Source organism: Poecilia reticulata, chromosome 4 (assembly GCF_904066995.2).
Source record: "Poecilia reticulata chromosome 4, P_reticulata-male-v2, whole genome shotgun sequence".
Classification (NCBI taxonomy): domain Eukaryota; kingdom Metazoa; phylum Chordata; class Actinopteri; order Cyprinodontiformes; family Poeciliidae; genus Poecilia; species Poecilia reticulata.
The window spans coordinates 27064652-27085748 of NC_088833.1; the positions used below are offsets into that span (position 1 = coordinate 27064652).

Here is a 21097-nt window from a genome sequence, read left to right on the forward strand (position 1 = left end):
TAAATTTTTTGAAAAAAAAGGAAATATCCTATAAACCTTCACTTATGTAGATGCGTCATTGATTAAATCAGACGAGCTTTATTCAGAAAGAATCCCTTCTAAATAAAGGGAACTCTAAAATGCTTATGGACAATTTAAAGTGCTTCACAAAACAAAGAACAACACACACAATAAAGAAATGCATAAACTCCATGGCCAAGAGTAGCGCTAAACATCAAAGTACTGCATTGCTCTTAAGAACATTTGCAGCTGCGTTCAAAAAGCAGTACCAGATTAGCCAGTGCTTTGTTTTTTTCTCCAATAGAAATCATATTTCTACAAATAATTTAATAGAAATCAGCAGTGGTGACAGTATAAGAATATTAGTTCTTGAGGTTCTTCATTCCCTGATCAAACAGGAGGGTTTTTACTTGACTTTAAAGGCAGATGGGGTGAAAGTGAAAAATACAGAAAAAAACGTAACATGTGCGGCTAACATGGTTTGAAAAGCTTTAAAGTGTGAACCAAAACCAGGAGGATTTGAAGGAAAATGAAAAATGTGCGATCCAATCGAAGAATAAAAGAATAGTCACAGTGGAAAAAAGACACAGGCGTTGATGGGAGAAGTTTTTCTGTTACCTATGAGTACTGTAGGAATTTATCAATGTCTGTGTGAAGCCACATTTTTGGCAAAAAGCAATAATGTCCCACAGTTGGAAAAGTAAGACGTTCTCAAGAGTTTGTGGTTTGCTGAAGAGAAATAATTCCAACAATTAACCCCAATATTTGAATTCAAGCTGCACTACACTATAAGCATGATGGGTTTGGGATCACAATATGTGGAAACTTCTCATTCTACACCATCTGGTCTGTTTATTGCGTACCAGGAATTGGTTCCAAATACTCGAGATGGTGGTACTGCGTTATACTGAAGAGAAAATTGGTGCTTTAACAGGATGATGACCACCCAAAACACCAATAAGTGACCAGTAATAGCATTACATTGTGGAGTTAGCTGCCCAATTTTTGGACTTCACCATCAAAAACCCATTTTTCCTCCCTTCCTGTAGCGTGAGGGCAAATTAGACGCATGTTCTCATTAAGAACAGAATGTACCGTGCCACTAGTGTCCTTGTCATTTCCGACTGGAATCAATCAGCCGGCACATTTAAGAAAAAAAGAAGGCAGCAAGCTTAGGATAATAAGCATCTAGAAAATGCAACACGTAATGATTCAGAACTATTTACATATCAGTGCTTTTTTTGTTTGTTTGTTGGGACTGATTATAAAAAAGTGGCGGTGGATCCATAGATTAACGTTTCTCTTTTCTTGTCCTTTTCTTTCACACGTCAGTCTCTTTTGGCTCTGGCATCATTCCCTCAGTCGCCTGCTTGTACTGATATCGTCGACCTGATGGACACAAACATTCAGTCAGACACGGCAGCAAACACAAGGCGGCTCACTGTTGTTAGAGGAGCTTATTGTTTACACATCCATACTGTGACTTACAAAAGTATTTACACCCCTTTGATGTTCTTTTTTTTGTCATGTTATGTATTTTATCGGGATTTCTTGTGATAGAAGTGGAGGAAAATTATATGAATGAAGAGTGTTTGTCAGCATCGGCCAAATCTTGCCATAGATTCTGAAAAAGTTGACTTTTCTACCAAATAATTTTACGCCACTTTTGCCTTCGTTCCTTCTAAATGAAATTATTGCTGAATCGCAACAACTTTCCAAACATCTAAAATCACTTAAAACTGATTTTTGTGGTTAATTTAACCACATTATTAATCATGTTTTTAGGCTTTAAAAAAATCTAAACGTCATTACAGAATAATATAATCTTATTTTTAATGAAAATATAAGAAAAAAAGGCTCACAACACAGTTAATAATTGAACCAGCAACTGCTGCTCAAATTCTAAGCAGGTGTGTTGCATACAAACTCTTAAAAGACTAACATGCCAGAAACTAATATGTATATCTAAGACCAGTTTGATTTTATCTTTGACCAAAACGATTAAGAGCCTCTCCCACCACCTTCAGAATAATTAACATGATCTAACAGATAATGTATAACCTAAACCGCTCCACATCTTTATCCCTGACCTATCTGCTGGTCACTAACAAAACTCTGGACTTATAGGAAAAACAAACCACACTCTGGGCTCCATTTATTAATTAGGTGATTTCTGAAAGTAGCCACTTTCAACAGATTTTATTAAGGGGCATCAAAGTAAAGAGAGGTAATGTCACACGTACTTTTATTTTGGAAAAAAAAAAGACATAATTTTGCTTTTTGTGGTTGAAATGTGACAAAAATGTGAAAACGTTAAAGTAGCCTGAATAACTTTTCAGAGATATAAATAAACCTGGCCTGGTTCAGCCTGGAACAGCTGTAGCCAAAACACATCAAGGTGGAGTCAAATCTTAGTTTGGACACTTTGCATGCTGGATCTTAATGGATTCACCGTCAGAGGGAATTTATTTACAGTTATACTGAAATTAAGGAGTAATGAGGTTGTAAATAAACAGATCCAACTCAATGCACATGATGAATTTCCTACAGAGCTACATTCTGTACTGACAGCCCCCAAAAGACAAAGGTACATACATTGATATTTAAAAAGAAGAGGCAGGAACAAAGTTATATAAAACGAACTTCTGTATTAGAGTTTTACACCTAGCTTTAGAGTTTTGTGAAACATACAAAACTTATTAGTAGAGGTGTGCCGATCGATCGGCCACCGATCATAATCGGCCGATTTCCGTGAAAAAGTGTATGATCGGTGATCGCCGATCACGGTCTCTTGTTGCCAATACCGATCACCTGCATCTCATTTCTCTGCCTGCCTGCGCAGCTCGTCTCCTCTTTCCTTCACATTTGTTGCTGCGCAAACGCACAGCAACAAATCCTAAGCGACGTGAAACTATAACGCACTGAGTGAATGGGGAAGTTTGCGTGTTGCGGCGGAAAATTGAAGCATGTGGGGTGAAGCACGTCAAAATGCATCAACATGACGAATCTAATATGGCATAAAAACAATGCCATACTTGACGGAGTTTGGCTAGATCGAGGCTCACTGCAGTAAAAAAGACATATGGAGCAATCAGATCACCCAAATTAGCATGACGCTAAACAAATGTGTACAGCAAAGCTAAACAAATAACCCGCAAAATTATTTTAAGTCATCGAGCTGCGATGTAAGACGCTGGTTCTGCTCTCGCTGTTGAACCGCTGCTACGTGCTACTGGTAGTAATATTTCACAGACGGAGCGCCGCTTCTGCTCCACCTGGTAGTGACTCTCACACTGAACCTCTGCTTAAAGCTGCATCATCTAACTTAAAAAAATACATTTTACATACGTATTAAAACTTTTGCTGTTCTAACATGAGACAGATAATCTCTGAAAAAATAATCGATCTTCTCCCTGCTCTGCATAATTACTCCGCTCAGTCAGAAACAGCCCATCAGAACTAGCAGTAATCAGCTAGCCGCGATGCTATCAAGAAGTTTTCATTCAGTAACTCAGGATTGTTTATTGTAATGGAACTTGTATTTGCCTTTGAATGCTAAGTTTTATACATACATTTTTTTGGCAATGTTGAGAGGTTTTAATTTGGCTCTTTGCATTATTTAGCCTCTTCAGAGACTTCATATGTTATCAGTCTGTTAAAGACAGTATTACCGATAGCAGTACAATTTGCAGAATGCCTGTTTTTAGTTTTCTTCTTGGAAAAAGTTATTAAAAACAAGTTTTTGTCTAAATTAAGGTGAATTCATGGTTCCTTTTTCTACATAATGAAACCGGTAGTGTTTATGATAAAAAAAAAATAATGTGATCGGTATTGGTGATCGGCCGTGATCTGCCCTCATAGGTGATTGGAATCGGAATCGGCAGGAAAAAACCTGATCGGCACATCTCTACTTATTAGTCATACAGCTATCAGTGCAGATTAAATGCCGTTTCATGCTAACTCCGACGGCCTGAGTTGAAAAGCATTCACGGGTTTCCTCGCTTCGCTTTCCGGAAAAGTATCGATTGGCTCACCTCTCCGTGGTTCCTCGTACTCCTTCTTCCTCATCTTGCTTATCTTGTCCAGGTGAATCTGATAGTAGATCCCGGAAAGCACCATTATGGCGACCACCACGCACAGGACTGTGCTGAAGATCCACATGCCCTGCGACGCGCGACTCCCACTGCTGCTGGCTCCCACTGTGAGTCCAAACAGCGAACAGAGTTACGGCGTGTTCTGGCATCCCACTGAGAAGACCTGACAGAAGGTCTTCTTTGAATTAAATAAAATTGGCGCCAATAAAATTTTGCTGCACAAAATTGTGCAGCAATTTTTTTTTTGTTTGTGCCACTATTTGGGATATTGGTAAATGTTTCCAAAGGTCAACCAGCCTCCCTCCCCTGCATGTACCAAATCAAACAAATTTGGCATCAATCAACTGTGCTGCAATATATTTGCTTCACAAACCAGCACAAACATACCACAGCAAATTTATATCAATTTTGTTAGATTTTGTAAATGTTGCATTTATATTGAAATCTTAAAAATAATAACATAAAAACATTTGCTGCACAAAATTTTTTTTGCTGCACAAACAAGTTTATATCAATTTTGTTAGAATTTTTAAATCTCATTTATATTGAAGTCTTAAAAAGTATAACAGCACAAACAAACAGAAATGCAGCACAAAACGTTTTTTGCTGCATAAACTTATCACAGTTGACGGACCAAATACTTTGTTTGATTCTGTAAATGTGGGCTGACTGCTTGACCTTTGATGGCCTCTAGAAACATATCTTAACATCTTCAAAATTATAGCGGCACAAACGAAAATGTCTGCGGCAGAAAGATTTCTGCTGCACGTTTGACACCAATCCCGTTTAACTGGAAGAAGGACCATCTTCACTGAGCGCCAGTGTTAGACTCACATTTGACCGTCAGGGTTTCGTTCGTGGACGGGTTCTTGATGGTGCACGACACTGTGTCGTCTTTGGAAACGTTGACGGTCAGCTGGCTGGTGACGTTGTATAGATGGGAGTCAGGGAGCGCCTGGGCCCAGGTCCTCACGGAGCCGTTGGGGGGCTGTCGGCCGTCGTTGATGAGCCAGTAGACGGCAGGCTCTGGGTAGCCCCCATACGACCGACACAGGTAGGACCATTCTGTGCCTTCTTCCTTCCTCACCTCAGGGATCCTAAAGCTGGCTGCGAAAGCGACAAACGCACAAACGTAAGGCTTTTTAAATGATTTTGTGATTATTAACTGTAAGTGCATCTGAATAAATTGGGATATAATTGAAAAGGTTAAATTGAAAAAGTAAAATTTACTATGTTGATTTTCCGCTTTTGACAAGAAAAAGAACATCTTCGTTAAGCTTGTCAGTAGAAAGCAAAAAGCATGAGGTGCTGTAAAATTTCTTGGTAAAGATCTGCACGGAGTTTAGACTCTAGTATGGATTGCTTATGCACCTTTTTCTACATCATTTTTTTCCTTCCACTCAACTTTCCATCAACATGCTTGGATACCACACTAACAACCAGTTTCTTTGGTGGTGACACATAGTAGCTTACCCCCGCTTGTGCACATTGACTGTGTATGTCCAGTCACCAGCCTTCAAGGGGCAGTGTTATGTGTTTTTCAGACACATGAAGCCATTTTATTAACACAATCAACTAACTTCAGTTGTTATAAAAATGCTACATATGTCGATTACAACTTAAAATAAATTTTACTCCCTGGTTTAACGTCTTGCAATTAGGCCTCCGTCTCTTTAAAAAGTCCTGCTCTTTGGGAAGTCATCACAACATGGCTCCTCTATTAACCCTTTAACAACATTTTTTATCAGAGAATTAGCTCCTTTTATGATCTCAGCAGATGCGCAGTTCCACCAGGTGTTTGCTAATTGCTGCTGGCTAGTCTGAAGGAGCTGAGTGGGGGCGTTGCGGGGGGAAGAGGAGGAGCTTCGTCCACTCAGGCGTTTTGCCCAGCTGAATGGTTGCCATTCAGCTCAAACATGCATGAAATAATCAAAGCAACACTCCATGTATGTTTTTGATGAGGGAATAACATTATAACATGATGTTAAAGCTGAAAAAGTCGATTTCATATAAAACTGCCCGTTTAAGTCCGGTAGACCAGATCACACATGTAAGGCAGAATCACCAAAACTAGGAAAAAAGGGTTCACAACGTAACACAGTTTTTGTGGCGCCTCTCTGTTTTCGTTTATTATGTCAAGTCATTTTAAACTGATTTATTTCAATGTTATGGAACTAACCTGCGACCCTGAGACACCTGGTACACGCAGGCGCGCTCTGGTTCTCCCCTGACAGCAGGAACAGGCTGTATCGGCTCCTGTCGTGTTTGGGCTGAGCTGACGGCAGCTCCAGGGAGAAGTTTCCACTGGTCGCTGCGTCTGTGGGAATCCTGGCATAATTCACGCTCCACGTCTCCACGTTCCCATCCCCGTCCCACAGCGATCTGAACACGGCTTTGTCGTGGTTCCTCCACTCAACGGAAAAGTTCAACAATCTCCCAAAGTTAGGGTGGCAGGGCAGCAGCACCGGCTCTCCCACTTCACCGAGGATGCAGTCTCGCGGCTCTGTGCAGAAAGAGAAACAGAAAGAGATGAATGAGGTCGGTCGGTGCGACCCGCAGCGTGGGCAGAAGGCCGGGTCAACTTACCCAGAGCGGCGCACAAACACACGCAGTAGAGCAGCAGCGCCGCGCCGCGCCACGGTGTCGCCGGCATCGCGCCTTCCCTGGCGCACAAGAGCGCATACAAAGACCGCGGAACGGCTCCTACAGCGACTGGCTTTTCAGTTGGGAAAAGCGAAACTCGTCCATTATTGGCACACTCCACACGCATACACGAAAAATATGTCGGTTCTGCCTCACTTCCTCGTCCAGCGCCGCGCCGTACGCACACTTTTCCACAAGTTCAGTCATGCTGCGGCTTGTTCTGCCATACCTGATCTCCTGTTTTAGGTCAGCAAAAATCAAAAATAAATACCGCGGGTAGGAGTTAATGAAGGAACAGTGCAGACTCCAGGCTCTTCAGTGTGGGTCAGTAAAGATCAGGTGAGGATCCACATTATAGGTGGAGTTTGGTTTAACCTGCTAGACAGCTTTTTAGACCACACACACACACACACACACACGTTGGTAAGGAAGTATGAAACAAACATGTAGCGAAGTATTTAGAATAATTAAAATAAAGCCTGGAGAGTTGACAAGAACTGTGGCGGTAGTAAGTGTTGGTGAAATTTTATGAAGACAAAAATGCTCCAACATGTCAAGTTAGTACACACGCATGCAGCCATATTCAATTAAAGCTCATTTTATAAATTAAAAGTTCCTTTAAGCAAGTATCAGACATACTTTTAGTTGAGGATACATTTCTGATTTAAAAATTATTTTTTTATTGTTCTGATGCTATATTGTAATTCTGCATTAGAGTATAACAAGAATCAATACAAATCAATAATATTAAAATTTATTAAACATATATATTCCACACATAAAAGGAAATTAAATATGTGAGAGTCTGTGGGAAACCATTAGTCAAATTGTGGAGGCGAAGTTCTAGGCATGTGAATATTTTCCTAAGACATCATGCAGTATTAACCAGCCTCTATTTTAGGAAAGAAAAGCACAAACTTTATGGGCTTTTCTACGTCACGAAAATGTTCATATTAAAGGGTTAATGATGTTTATTCGAAGGTGGAACCACGTATTTAATTTACAACACAACTATTGCATATTCGATGATGAGCCTGCAAAACATCTTTTCATTCCCTGCTTCAACAGTGATGCCTCTTCATATGAAATGCAATATTTTTAAATAAGAATGTAAAAAAATATATTTTAAGAAAATATCTGTTCTAAAACGTCTGATTGATTATTTGAAGTTTCTTTCTTTCTTTTTTTATTATTATCTGTGAATGTTAATCTAAAAGCACACGACTCACCGAACACAAAACAATCCTCATAACTCGGGTTCAGGACCCGAAATTTTGCGCATGCGCATAGTACGTTTAAAAACGTCGCAACCCCTCTCAGAAACACACGCTCTCCGGACCATTTTCACGCATGCCCAAAACAAAGATGGAGGCGTCTGACCATGATTACAGTTACCCTCTCGCCAATGCTGAGGCTGAACACCAACAAGTAAGCTAGCTTAAACTTTTTACATGTAGCCCTATTATAAAAATACGTCTTTTGTATTAAATTTTTGTTGTTGTTTTTTTATTTGGCTGTATCGAGTTGCGTTTCCGCGAAGTATCCAGCTGTAAGCGTCGCTCTCAGGCTCCGCCACTGTCAGGTCTTTTCCGGTTTATATGTTTTTTTTACGTAAAAGAAAAACTTTATTGAAAAAAAAAAAACAAATCCTGAAACAGTAAATGAAAATGAAATAGTTTTACGTTTGGTCAGGTTTTAACCAAAAATATGTATTCTATCCACTAGGATTTACATTAAGATTAAATTTAATTAAATGCAGATGATACGTTTTTACTTATTGAAACTTAACTGGTTAGATAAGATCTAATGTAGGAGTATGAATTGGATGAAAGCCACACTTTTAGTTGAGCTTAATCTGATTTCCTGTTCCATCTTCCTCCAGCTCCATATAACAGTTCAGACGGGGCGTTCACTGCCGTCTATGAAAAAGTGTCACTGCTGTCCATCTCCACAGTATCATTGTCCGTTTTGCGGGCCAGGATTTTTTAAGCCCACTAAACTGTCAAAGGTCAAGATCCACATGGACGGTCATTTTAATAAAGCAGTTTCCTATCTAGGTACGGTGTTTTTATTTACAGTCGTTTAAACTGTTATTGCAATTTTTCCCCGTCTATAGGGTGTGTACTTATATGTTTATATTTGTATGTGGTAAATTTTAAGATGTAAATATTGGATTCTAAATCAAATTCCCTTTGATATTTCAGATTACACCATTCATAGATGTGGACTCGGTTGCAGGAAACGGCAACACTTTCACTGCTTGTACTGCACGGCTACCGTACTCAGGAAAAGAGACCTTAAAGTCCATCTTTCATTCTGCCACATGAAACACACCCGAACACCGTCTGTTCAGACCTCAGACTCTCCAGCGCCGGCACAAGACCCAAACCCCACACGGTCTGCCTGGGACTCAAAACCTACACGGTCTACCCACATCCCAAATCCTACAAAACTTGCTTACTGTGCAAAGTTAGAGGAAGTACTGCCTTCATGGCTTAACAACACTCTCCTCATTCTCCGGGACCCTGTAGTTCACACACGCTCAGAGAAACCCTCCGAGCTCCAGCCTCTTCCCTCTCCGGGCCTTGTTGGTATGAAAGAGGATAAAATAAAGATGTCCAAAGACCATGACTATGGTTCCAACCTTGCTGAGGCTGAACCAAAGGAGAACAAGGTAAATCTGTTTATGATGTTTTTTTAAGTAAAGTTTTCAAATAATTTCCCTTATATTGGAGAAATTTGGCTTCATTTTCTTTTTACATTTTGCAGCTCCATATAACAATTCAGACGGGGCGTTCACTGCCCTTTGTGAAAAAGTGTCGCTGCTGCCCATCTCCACAGTATCACTGTCCGTTTTGTGGTCTAGAATTTTTTAAACCCACAAAACTGTCAAAGCTCAAAATTCATTTGAGTGGACATATTAAAAAAGCAATTCCCCATGGAGGTATGTTTCTATTGTTTTTTTTTTTTTTATTTAATATTTAATGGATTGGATGTTAAATATCTAATAAATATCACCTATTTATGTTTCAGATTACACCATTCATAGATGTGGACTCAGTTGCAGGAAACAGCAACACTTTCATTGTTTGTATTGTACGGCTACGGTGCTCAGAAAAAGAGACCTGAAAGTCCATCTTTCATGCCACATAAAACATACAAGAACTCCTCCAGCTTCTGACCAGAGCTCAGACTCTTCTTTTGAGATGCCTACCCAAACCCTGGCCCCTACATCCTCTGCCCAGACACCAAGTCCTGTAACATCTGTCCTGAGCCCAAACCCAACATCACTTCCCCACAGCCCCAAAAAACGAGCTTGCAGCACTAAGTTAGAGGAAGTACTGCCTTTAAGACCAAACAAAATTGACCCGTATAGCCTCCCTCAGAACCCTCTAGTTCAAACGTGTGTCAAACAACTTTCTGTGGTAAAACCTCGCTGCTTTCCAGATTGTGGTGGGACACAATCTAGAGGCTCAGGACCATCTATGATGGTTTCAACATTGGTGAGCAATCATTGAGGAAAGCAAAGTGAGTTTTCTGTTTTTTCCTTCTTTTTATTCATATAGTTTTGCTTTTATTATGAAGCTTCTTTTAATTGTACTGTTGAGAAGAGTTTCTTACCATGATTTGTTAGCTAAACACTAATGGAAAAACGTTAGCGGTTAGCTGATGTTTACTATTGTAAATGGCAAATAGTGCGGGCAGCCGTGGCTTTTCAAACTTTGCGCATGTGTTCACATAACTACTACATAATCTGTGGGACTTAGTAGAACGCATACATTTTTTTTTTTAGTTTGATCAACTAAACCAGAACACTGATTGGCTTCAAGTTAAAAATAAATGATATTGAAAAGTCAAGAAGATGTCACTTATCTCACATTGTGCTACCTTGTGATCAGTTCCAAACCGTCCTGTTGGTAAGAAGGAATGAATCGTAGTCTCCGCATCGTAGTCTAAATTAATCAGATTCCCTGCTCCATCTTCCTCTAGCTCCATGTAACGGTTCAGACGGGGCGTTCAGTGCCATCTTTGAAAAAGTGTCACTGCAGTCCATCTGCACAGTAACACTGTCCATTCTGTGAGCGACGATTTTTTTTTTAAACCCACAAAACTGTCAAAGACCGGGATTCGTTTGAGTGGTCATTTTAATAAAGCAGCGTACTAAAGAGATTAATTGATTAATTGTGAAAAATTTGTTTTTTCACCATATCTGGGGTACATTATTTATGTGTTTGTATTTTTATATGGTCAATAAAGAAAATGTAAATGATTTATACAAAACCATAGTAAAAACGAAAAATTACCCTTCGTGTTCTAGTTTTTTTGTGCATTTATATATTTTAATTTTTATATGGTTAATACTGCATATGACTATTGAATTTCAACTTTGATATTTCAGATCACACCATTTGTAGATGTAGACTCAGTTGCATGAAACAGCAACTGTACGGCTACGGTACTCAGGAAAAGAGACCTAAATGTCCATCTTTCATTCTGCCACATGAAACACACAAGAACTCTGTCGGATCGGAGCCCAAGCTCTTTTTCTTCATCCAAGGAATTAAGTTTTGAGACTCTTGAAGACCATATCCCAGATCCATTTCCAGACCTCACGCCATATGTGACTCAGAGCAGATGCTCTCTACATATTTTGATATTCACATTATGATCAAATTGTGACATTCTGTTAATTCAATGCAGATTTTCAAAAATAAATGTGCCTTTTATTCACACAACAGCAACTTTATGTTATGTTAAGATATAACAGATGTATCTTAGGTTGGCATCACAATCACCTAAGACATAGATATTTGAATGCATACTTGTTAAACCAAGTCCAGTGTGTATGTATGTTTGTATTATTGGTATTACATTATAATAAATTTATTACATAGTCATTAAAACACCGTTATGTTATGCACATTTTGTGAAAGTAAAAAATAGGAGTACCAAGTAACTGATCTAAACATCAACATTTATTTTAAAAATTGCATCATCACATGGACCAAAACATGAAGTTATGTGGAAATGTTGCTGTTCTAAAGATCAAAATGAAAATAATTCATAGAAATAATTGGAAGAATGAGATGGAAATATTTTTTAATTAACTTCTTTCAATATAAAACTTAGGAAATGTTGACAAAAACTGCAGTTGTGTGTCTGTGTGGAGAATTTTTGGTTAAAAGAAGCTTGCTGTGAGCAATTTGGTGAAGTTGCTCACAGTGTGTAGAGAATCCAGAAATTTTACTCAAGAGTAGCAATGGATCATAATAGTTACTCAAGTAAAAATACGAATAAAAATGTACCTCTTCAGCACATTAAACAGTTATTCAATTATGTAACTGAGTAAATGTAACTAGTTGCACGCAGCGTTCATTCAACAAATTCTGTCCCATCCATCCATCCATTTTCTTACACCCTTGTCCCTTAGTAGGGTCGGGAGGGTTGCTGGTGTCTATCTCCAGCTAACGTTCCAGGCGAGAGGCGGGGTCACCCTGGACAGGTCGCCAGTCTGTCGCAGGCAAATTCTGTCCCGTGTCTAAATAAAGAGCCGCCACGCCAGTAGGTGGTAGTGCAGCGCCGCCACGCCAGTAGGTGGCAGTGCAGCGCCGCCACGCCAGTAGGTGGCAGTGCATCACCGCCACGCCAGTAGGTGGCAGTGCATCACCGCCACGCCAGTAGGTGGCAGTGCATCACCGCCACGCCAGTAGGTGGCAGTGCATCACCGCTACTATGAAAGCGCCGGGAGAATAAGTGTCAGCTTGAAAGAGGTAAACAGTCCACGCTGACCTGCAGCAACAGCGCTTCGCATCATGTGTCGGTGATAAAACCTCCCGAGGCAGAATGAAGACTCTGAGGTTCGTTCATTCGCGCCTGCTTCTCTTCCCACGGAGCTGTCACAGACCCGCAGCCGCCTGCAGGCTTCTCCCCACGTCTCACCGAGGACAGCCGCCCGTCCTTCAGTCCAGCAGGTCCCTGGCGCTCTCCGCCTCCAGCCTAAAGAACTGGAAAGACCTCGTCAGCAGTTCACACACAGAAGAGGAGGAGGAGGAAGATGGAGACCTCCTGGAGGAGACGGAGGTGGAGGAGCTGTTCCAGCAGCATGTCCCTGCGGGGATCGGACAGGGACAGCACAGGGTGTTCATCGTCCACCCGGATGTGAAGTGGGGGAGCAGAAAGCAGTACCTGACCACAGGTATAACGAGTCCAACACGCTCAGTTGAACAAGGCGGTTCCTCGGAGGGTTTTTACTTCGCTGTGTGTTTAATTTACAGCCGAGCTGATGATGGCCGAGGCCGAGGGACTGGTGAACACCTTGGACAACTGGACAGTGGTGGACAAGATCATCCTCTCCACGAAGACACCAGAGAAGAAGAAGATATTTGGAAAGGGAAACTTCCAGCTTCTTACAGGTACTACCGGCCTCTCATCAGCCCTGACCGATGGGAAGTCTGCTCTGAATGAAAATGTGTTTTCTGTCCAGAGAAGATCCGGCAGACCCCGGGAGTCACTGCTGTGTTCGTGAATGTGGACCGCCTGTCCTCTGTGTCTGAGGTGAGACTGCGTGGAGCTGACCATGCTGAGTGGTTCAGTAGACTTACCGATGCCTCTTGTCTCCAAATCCAACATCAGAGGGAGTTCGAGGAAGCCTGGGGGGTGAAGGTCTTTGACAGGTACTCTGTTGTTCTCCACATCTTCCGCTGCAACGCCAGAACCAAAGAGGCCAAGCTCCAGATCTCACTGGCAGAGATCCCCTTACTAAGGTGATATCACACTTCATGTGTTGTCGGGGTTCTCACGCTGAGGGATCGTGAAGGTGGAAGAACTTTCGTGTTGATAACAGTGGGTGTCTGTAAATCTGTTTGTCCATTATCAGTCAATCTGGAAGTTTGGAAGTTGGACAGGAAAATATAAAGTTGCATTTAGCCTCGTTGTCTTTGTTACACACTTAACGTCTTAGTGTGCCCTGTTTGCCGTCTTTCTGCGGTAAAAAAAAACAAAAAAAAAAACACTTTCTGTTCCACCTGCAGGTCTCGACTAAAAAACGACATGGCGGATTTGGATCAGCAGGGCGGGGGAGCGAGGTACATCGGAGGCTCAGGTGATGCAGCCCTGAGACAGCCCGCGATCCGCCGCGTCGACTAAAGACCCGACTGACCCTTCCTGCTGGGTTCTTCCAGGGGAGACGCTGTATGAAGTCCAGCAGAGGCTGCTGAAGGAGCGGGAGACGAGGATCCGCTCGGCCCTGGAGAAACTTCGCAAAAAGAGGCACCTGCTGCGGTCTCAGCGGAAACACAGGGAGTTCCCCGTCGTGTCGGTGCTGGGATACACCAACTGCGGTGAGAGCCTGGAGACGCCACTCGGAAAGTCTCGGGCACATCGTTCTCATTCGTTTTTGCTCGTATCCGTGTCAGGAAAAACCACTCTGATCAAAGCTCTGACCGGCGACAGCGGCCTGCAGCCCAGGAACCAGCTGTTCGCCACCCTCGATGTGACCGTCCACGCCGGCCAGCTGCCCAGTCACATGGCCGTCCTGTACGTGGACACCATCGGCTTCCTGTCCCAGCTCCCACACCAGCTCATCGACTCCTTCTCCGCCACCCTGGAGGACATCATACACTCGGTAGGGAGTCCGGTTTCTTCTTCTACACCCACCGGAATAAGACGAGCTTTTTTCCCCCCATTTTTTAGACTTGGCTAAATATTAGGAAGCATTTTGGAAGAAAGGGATTGTGACGTAATTAGTGCTCTATGTTGGGGGTTTTTTCCGGTAAATTGCCGTTTTTGGAGTCTATGCTCCAGTTATCATTAATCAATTGCTAAATTTAAGGATTATTTCAATAATCGATTAATCGTTTCAGCCCTGTGCTCATTTATTAGAATGATTAAAGTCTCCCAGTAAGCTTATCACAGTCAAAAAAATCTATATATATATATTAAAAAAAACTCTTTCCATTCTTGCTCCCCAGGATCTGTTGGTTCATGTCAGAGACGTCAGTCATCCAGAGACGGTGAATCAGAAGGCAAACGTCCTGAATGTCTTGAGGAATCTGCAGATCCCACACAGGCTGCTGGACTCCATGATCGAGGTTCACAATAAGATCGACTTGCTTGACAGGTAAGAGTCTATGCTTCCCCAGCGGAGGAGGACCTGCTTCGGTTTCTGCTTTGGAAATTTTGCAATCTGAGATTACATCTTCTCCTGTCTGTGTGTGTGTGTTAGTTATGAGAGCTCGGAGCCTGGTGCCGTGTTCATCTCTGCCCTGCAGCAGCGAGGCCTGGATGAGCTGAAGAGAGCTGTGGAGCAGCAGGTCGTCAAGTCCACCGGAAAGCAAATCCTGGACCTGAGAGTAAACCTCAGCTCTCCTCAGTTAAGGTTTGAACGTGACGTTCGGTCAGCTGGTTTCATGTTCCGTTATGGACATGAGGTGAGCGTGTGTGTGTGTGTGTGTGTCCCGGTCCACAGCTGGCTGTACAAGGAGGCCACCGTCCAGGACGTGCAGGTGAACGCAGAGGAAGGCTCAGCCGTCGTCAAGGTCATCATCAGCGCCGCTGCTCACGGACGCTACAAGAAACTGTTCGAAAGTAGATGAGAGAGGAAAGGAGGAAACAAATGACTGAACTCAGAACCACGAAGAGCTTAGGAAAATACTGTGTTTACTCTGCAGCGATTAAAAGATCTGAGCTGACAAATCCGAGAAAGAATGAGACGTTTTCTTGTAAGAAACATAGCCTTGGCTTCACGTAAGAAATGCAAACTGTTCTCGGGTAGAAAACAAAACGACATCAGCTGATTTTCTTTTTAAATCTGCTGCTCCTTCTTGGAACAGGCGGAGGTCTTCGGTCGCAGTTTGTGGTTCAGTCCGATCACCAGGGAGCAGAGCGGAAGCGGACCCACGAAATCCCCCGCTATGATGTTGAGGCTGTGGGGGTCCGACCCGGGTCTCTGCTGCTCCACCCACTCCCTGAGACACTCCCAGTTGGTGAAGGTCAGCGTCCGCAGGGATTCCTTCGGGTTCTTGGCGATGTACGACCTCGGAGCCGTGAGGTTCAGGCCGGAGATGAAGAACCCCTCTGTGGAGACAGGAAACGCCGAGTGATGCCGCATCTCTCCAGCTGGAGGCGCCACTGATCAAAGTCAAGAACTAAATCTGTGGCGAAACTTGAAAACTGGCTTCTCTGTTCCCAATCTGACTGAAGGTGTGAATCTTCACACCTTGAGAAATTTGGGAATGAAGATAAACACGTGAAACCAAACAAAAATCTTAAGAGAGAGTTGAGATTTTAATGTGACAAAAATGCGGCTGGTCGAGGAATCTGCAGTCTGTAGAGATACGATGGTTTATGTCACAAACGTCCTAGAAAAACCTCAGACATTTTCAGACTAATCTCAGAAATTTTGTAGACACAACAGGGAAATTTCAAATTTTTTAAAGTCAAATAATTTAAAGAAAAAAACTCAGAAATTTTCAGATCAATTTTAGAAAGTTTGTAGAAAAAACAAGGATATTTGAGCGTAAAAGGTAAAAAATTTGCCAAAAAAAAGAAGAAATTTTGAGATGAATCTCAGAACTTTTCAAGAAGAAAAACTTGGAAACTTTTAGGTTTCAAATGTCAAAAATGTTCAACTTTTGGAAGTTTTGAAAAGTCAAAGTTGCTAAATTTGCTAAAAAAAAAACAACTGAAATCTTCAGATTAATCTCAGAAAATTTCAAAATAATAAAACAAAAAGATTTCAATGTTTTTTCTGGAAAGTGTCAAAAAAAAGTTGGCGAAAATGTTCTCCCCTCTGCTTTTGTTTTCGTTTATTTTGTTTTCCATCTCCAAAGTCCCTGATCCGACTCACCTGGTCGTCCCATGTCTTTGTTCCAGTCCAGGTAGCGAATCACTTCTTGTGCCGTTGTTTTATTCGCCCACCAGTATGGTATGGCGGGCCACAGCTGCGGGTGTCTGGCCACCAGCTGGGATTCGTAGGACAGGATGACCTGGTAGCCGGACGCCCAGAGCCTCCGCAGGCTCAGGACCGGCGCCTGTTCGCAGGACAGAGGACACGGTGAGGCAGCGTCTGGTGTTCAGAGCCAACGTCAGCAGCAGCAGGAGGAGGGAGCCCACCTTCCGGGGACACAGCTTTGAGCCGAACAGCTTCTTCAAGTGGGAAATGAACAATTCGTGGCACGTGTCGTCCATTCCCTCAAAATGGCTGCAGGCCAGGATGACGACCTCCTTCGGGTGAGAGTTCAGCCAGTGCTCGACGCATTCCAGAGTTTTCTGTGGAGCGGGAGCGAGTTATGGTGGGAAGCCACGATGAACGACAGCGGCCGATGTGACCGGAGCTCACCAGAACCGTCAGGTGTGTGTATATGACGTGTGTGAAGTAGAGGTCGTCGGACGGGTCGTTGGGTTTGTGCGCAACGCGGAGATCGAAGTACCGGATTCCCTTCGACAGCTGCTCCTCGATGCTCTTGTCCTAAACACAAGAAAGAAACTCCACGGTTGAATTCAGCCTCCTGATTGGATTTAGATCCAAAATTTTTAAGTAAAATCCGATATATATATATATATATATATATATATATATTTTTTTTTTTCCATACTAGAAACATTTCCTACGATCCCGTATCAATAGCTAAAAACTAAACAAACTAATCAGTCAACTCTGCAGTTTCTCTAATCTCTGTGGAATGTCCTCTCTCGCTGTTGTGGTTCTCGGCCTGTGAACTCTGACCTCTGGTTTTCAGCCCCTGCTCTCTCTGAGAACATCGAACAAAATCACATTCTGCTCTATCTGCGTCTTGTTAAACTTTGGACCATCTCAGCTTGAAAACCTTCATGACAGTCATGTGACTTCTGACTCCAAAACGCCGATATCAGCAACCCCATCATCTCCGTTCTGCAGGTAAGATCAGTTAAAAAAAAAAAAAAAAAAAAAAAAAGGTTGTTTCTTGATGAGATCAGGGCAATTTAAATATTTGCACTAATGTTTTTTTTCATATTTCCTCACCTAACAAAGATAAATCTATTCTGTCAGGTTTTTCTGGTGCAAATAGACGCAAAGCAGTGCAGGAAATCTGAAAAGTGCGGCATGCTTTTGTAGCAAGGTTACTTCAGTTTTTGTCAACTGATATAAAAATTTTAATGAGGGAAAAACTACAACAGGAACTATATTGTGCGTTTATAAAACTAAAACTTACTAAAATTCTGCTTTCATGTTTATAAATCTATTTATTAGCATTTCAAACTGAAGTGAAAATGATTTTTTATTTTTTTTGTCCACACACAACCAGTTCAGCACTTCATACCTGCCTGTGCTCCTGTCTGGTAGTTAATATTAAACGGTAGATACCATCTTCAGAAAATTGATCCAATTATTATTATTGATCATGTTTTCTCCCAACTGTTTCTGTCGCCATTTTGTGGACTTGTCCGCTGAGGTGAATATAGTTTTAGTTACCTACAATTTGCTGTGCAGTCTTTTGACTAGTTCAAATGAAATAACTTAATTGGATTAAATAAAATTTGAAGTGATGTGCCAAACGGGTGGAGCCATGGTTACCGTTGCCAGGAAACCAGCCACAGGGCATTCAGAGTCAGTCCCTTTACTGTAACATTCCCTCTGCCTGGAGAACCTGAAGATCCTGTCCAACCAGAACCAGAACTGAGCCCAGTGTCTCATCCACCCAGCCAACGCCTCAGATAACCCACTTTTGAGCGCCTTCAAGAGGAAACAACAGAGTTACTGATGGGACCACCAGGAAGGCTTGGTCTTGATCCAAGAGATTAACGGTATTAAGATCTCTGGGACTGAAAGTGTTTGATTCATTAAGAGTCTCAGTGAATGTGGAGAAAAAAAGACCCGTCAGAAAGAGATTCCTCTGGGCCGTAAAACGTCTGGAAGAAATGATGCGTCTGACCTCTTAAAGCTGCGGCGTGTGGATTATTTTACCGTTTCTTTATTATCAACAATTAACAGCAAGATGTGTAAGAAAAAAAAACTTTTGTTCTGAGATTAAATGGCATCTCATGTTTTTTTTCTGGGGGAAATAAGGCATTATTTATTTGTAATAAACTTTAAAAACCTCAATCCTTTTCCATTTCATAATTAAGCACTGCTTGGAGTTGCTCTTCATAAAATCTCCATTAAACATGTTGAGGTTTGTGTCATAACATTTCTAAAACTTAATCTGGGTAAGGAGAAAATGAAAACCGAGACGTCCTTTCTTGAAGATGAACTCAACATGTTGACTGGTCGTCTTTTTGTTACTCCACATTTCTTCGTACCTGTGTGGTGGCCCATTTAAAGATGAGAGGCCTGGTGACGCAGTAGAAAAGTCCGTCCAAGAGCCAGAAGCAGTCCGACTCGGACGGGAGCAGGGGCGACGTTATGTCCAGACAGTAACTCATGGCGTCATGGCTGCCTGTTGTGAAAGAGACGCCAACGCAACTTTTGAGACTTCCAGGAACGAGAAACGTGTTTGTGAAATGACGTCACCTCAAACTGGAACGGCAGGATGAAAGAAACACCTCTGTGTAATTTTTAGTCTCACTTGGAAGTTATTTTTGGTGATGTCTGACTGCTAAACCATTATATTATTATAAAATGTATAATGGGCTTCAAAACAAAAGGTCATTTCTATTTCCTTGAATGACCAAGAGTTCATCACTTTCAATTTTTTTTTGTGCAAATGACATTTGGTGCTTTTTTTTTTTAGAGCACAATTCTCTCTCAATAAAATTACCCTTAAAGATAACACCCAGTGATGTTTTTCTGTTTATCCTTTTGTTAAAAAAAAACCTTAACCTAGCAGCAGATAAACAGTTGGGTTTTTATGTATTTGGTTATATGCCTGTTTGAATCATTAAATTTGATTGGTTGTGATGTATATCTTTATGAACACTGAAGAATTTTGATAAACTTTGGCCATTCCAGTCTGCCCCGATTAACTTGACAAGCCTCTTCAATGAGTTGACAAAGTTTCCTAAAAACAGCTACGACGAAAACGAACATTTTGTTTCACCCGTACCAAATACAAGAGGCTTTTGATTTGATATGTAAAAAAAAAAAAAAAAAAAAAAAAAAACGCACAACAACATGCAAATAAGGAGCAAAAACAGGATGAAAAACACAAGAGACATTCTGGGAAGAATGATAATCAGATGCCAAGGTCATCACGTCATACAAGGTTTGTGGAAACCTGTTTTTTGAGAGCAAATGTTATCTTTGTTATATGAATATTGTTATATGAACAGAAGAAAAACAATGGAACAACTTATCAACATACAACTAAAGAGACTAATACATTTCAAAGATGTCTGAACGGGCCTTGTATCTTTAATACTCCATAAATGTCAGCATTTAAACACCACCGGATCTAGTGGATGTCTAGTAACAAAATGAACAAACTTCAAAATAAATGGCAGACTACGACAGTAATAACCCTTAAAAGATAAAAATAAATATAAAACAGCACAAGCAATTCAAATGAAAACTTGAAACAAGGGATGTTTTATGTTCAGCCATTTAGTAAAAGGACTTTCCATTCCTGAACGAAGCTTTGTAAAAGGAAGAATTTTGTATCGATAGCAAGACGATTAAATTCAAGCATATAAATAAAACTGTTATATATATATATATACGGATTAACATTAAAAATAATCGACAACATCAGAGGCTAACTCCTACTGCAGCCTGCGGGGTTCCGTGTGAAGTGAGAGTGACCTACCGGGTATCGCCAGCTCTGTCAGCGGAACGTCCCACAGCTCCTCCGGCAGGGCGGACATCCAGTCCTGGTTGTTGACATCCATGTCGAGCCGTCGGTGTCCGAGCTGCGGCTCTGAGCAGCCACTTTTACCGTGGGTCACATGGTTTATCTGCTTCCCTCCACCTGATTCCTCAAAGCCATCGACCACAAACAGCAGCGGCGGCAGGACGAAACCGAAGGAGGGAGGAGAAACTCGCAGTTTCCTGGTTTTTACTGACCAATGGCAGAAAAAGCGCCGCCAGAGGGCGCACGTTCAAAAATAATAATATAAAACAGCTGGAACTGGGTTCGTAGGTAGTCGGCCATTTTTCCAGAGGAGTCAGTGTATCGAAAAATATGATAATTATATCACATTATAGCTATATAATGTATAGTTTTAATCCTTGGTGATCCCAGGATAAAGTTAATTATCACATTATTGGTGATAAAATTATCACCAATAATGTGTTTAGGTCATCCTAATGTATTTTTATTTAATGATATATGTACAAATATTTTATATAAATCATTTTTTTAATCCCTTTTACAATTTGTATTTGCATTACATATTGAGAGACAGATTAATATACATTAGTCACCAAATGTGGCTGATGAGTAAAA

General features: G+C 41.5%; 3 protein-coding genes and 1 long non-coding RNA gene across 6 annotated transcripts; 2 read left to right on the plus strand and 2 right to left on the minus strand.

Moving 5' to 3' along the window:
- Window positions 1-58: 58 nt before the first annotated feature.
- Window positions 59-8089, minus strand: LOC103463898 (ICOS ligand-like). Its single transcript, XM_008407605.3, has 5 exons — window positions 6681-8089; window positions 6274-6597; window positions 4929-5201; window positions 4035-4199; window positions 59-1389 (listed from the first exon to the last, which is right to left on the minus strand). The coding sequence occupies exons 1-5, from the start codon at window positions 6862-6864 to the stop codon at window positions 1322-1324; spliced, it is 1014 nt and encodes a 337-aa protein (XP_008405827.1). The 5' UTR covers window positions 6865-8089; the 3' UTR covers window positions 59-1321.
- On the plus strand, window positions 8065-11694 carry LOC103463900 (uncharacterized). Its single transcript, XR_014087358.1, has 6 exons — window positions 8065-8165; window positions 8620-8794; window positions 8942-9411; window positions 9507-9681; window positions 9771-10265; window positions 11137-11694. It is a non-coding gene; the product is annotated as an uncharacterized LOC103463900 (long non-coding RNA).
- Window positions 11695-12444: 750 nt separating this feature from the next.
- gtpbp6 (GTP binding protein 6) lies at window positions 12445-15431 on the plus strand. Of its 3 annotated transcripts, XM_008407613.3 has the most exons (10): window positions 12447-12933; window positions 13013-13150; window positions 13222-13292; window positions 13371-13501; window positions 13769-13839; window positions 13919-14077; window positions 14153-14361; window positions 14708-14856; window positions 14962-15114; window positions 15205-15431. In XM_008407613.3, the coding sequence occupies exons 1-10, from the start codon at window positions 12582-12584 to the stop codon at window positions 15329-15331; spliced, it is 1560 nt and encodes a 519-aa protein (XP_008405835.1). In that variant the 5' UTR covers window positions 12447-12581; the 3' UTR covers window positions 15332-15431. The 3 variants fall into 3 exon arrangements, with proteins under 3 accessions (XP_008405834.1, XP_008405833.1, XP_008405835.1); XM_008407612.2 differs by having other exon boundaries at window positions 12445-12933; window positions 13919-14361; window positions 14962-15108; XM_008407611.2 differs by having other exon boundaries at window positions 12446-12933; window positions 13919-14361.
- plcxd1.2 (phospholipase C, X domain containing 1, tandem duplicate 2) lies at window positions 15379-20709 on the minus strand. The gene is made up of 6 exons (XM_008407608.3): window positions 20459-20709; window positions 19017-19153; window positions 17077-17205; window positions 16851-17006; window positions 16585-16768; window positions 15379-15812 (listed from the first exon to the last, which is right to left on the minus strand). The coding sequence occupies exons 1-6, from the start codon at window positions 20538-20540 to the stop codon at window positions 15541-15543; spliced, it is 960 nt and encodes a 319-aa protein (XP_008405830.1). The 5' UTR covers window positions 20541-20709; the 3' UTR covers window positions 15379-15540.
- Between the last annotated feature and the right edge of the window lie 388 nt (window positions 20710-21097).

Coding starts and splice junctions, on each gene's coding strand:
- plcxd1.2 (XM_008407608.3), bottom strand. CDS start 20,540: ATGGATGTCAACAACCAGGACTGGATGTCCGCCCTGCCGGAGGAGCTG. Junction 17,206..19,016: donor TTAAATGGGCCACCACACAG/GTACGAAGAAAT, acceptor TCTTGTGTTTAG/GACAAGAGCATCGAGGAGCA. Junction 15,813..16,584: donor CAAAGACATGGGACGACCAG/GTGAGTCGGATC, acceptor CTGTCTCCACAG/AGGGGTTCTTCATCTCCGGC.
- gtpbp6 (XM_008407611.2), top strand. CDS start 12,582: ATGAAGACTCTGAGGTTCGTTCATTCGCGCCTGCTTCTCTTCCCACGG. Junction 14,857..14,961: donor AAGATCGACTTGCTTGACAG/GTAAGAGTCTAT, acceptor TGTGTGTGTTAG/TTATGAGAGCTCGGAGCCTG. Junction 15,115..15,204: donor CTCAGCTCTCCTCAGTTAAG/GTTTGAACGTGA, acceptor CCCGGTCCACAG/CTGGCTGTACAAGGAGGCCA.
- LOC103463898 (XM_008407605.3), bottom strand. CDS start 6,864: ATGCGTGTGGAGTGTGCCAATAATGGACGAGTTTCGCTTTTCCCAACT. Junction 6,598..6,680: donor GTGTTTGTGCGCCGCTCTGG/GTAAGTTGACCC, acceptor CTTTCTGCACAG/AGCCGCGAGACTGCATCCTC. Junction 1,390..4,034: donor GTACGAGGAACCACGGAGAG/GTGAGCCAATCG, acceptor TGTGTCCATCAG/GTCGACGATATCAGTACAAG.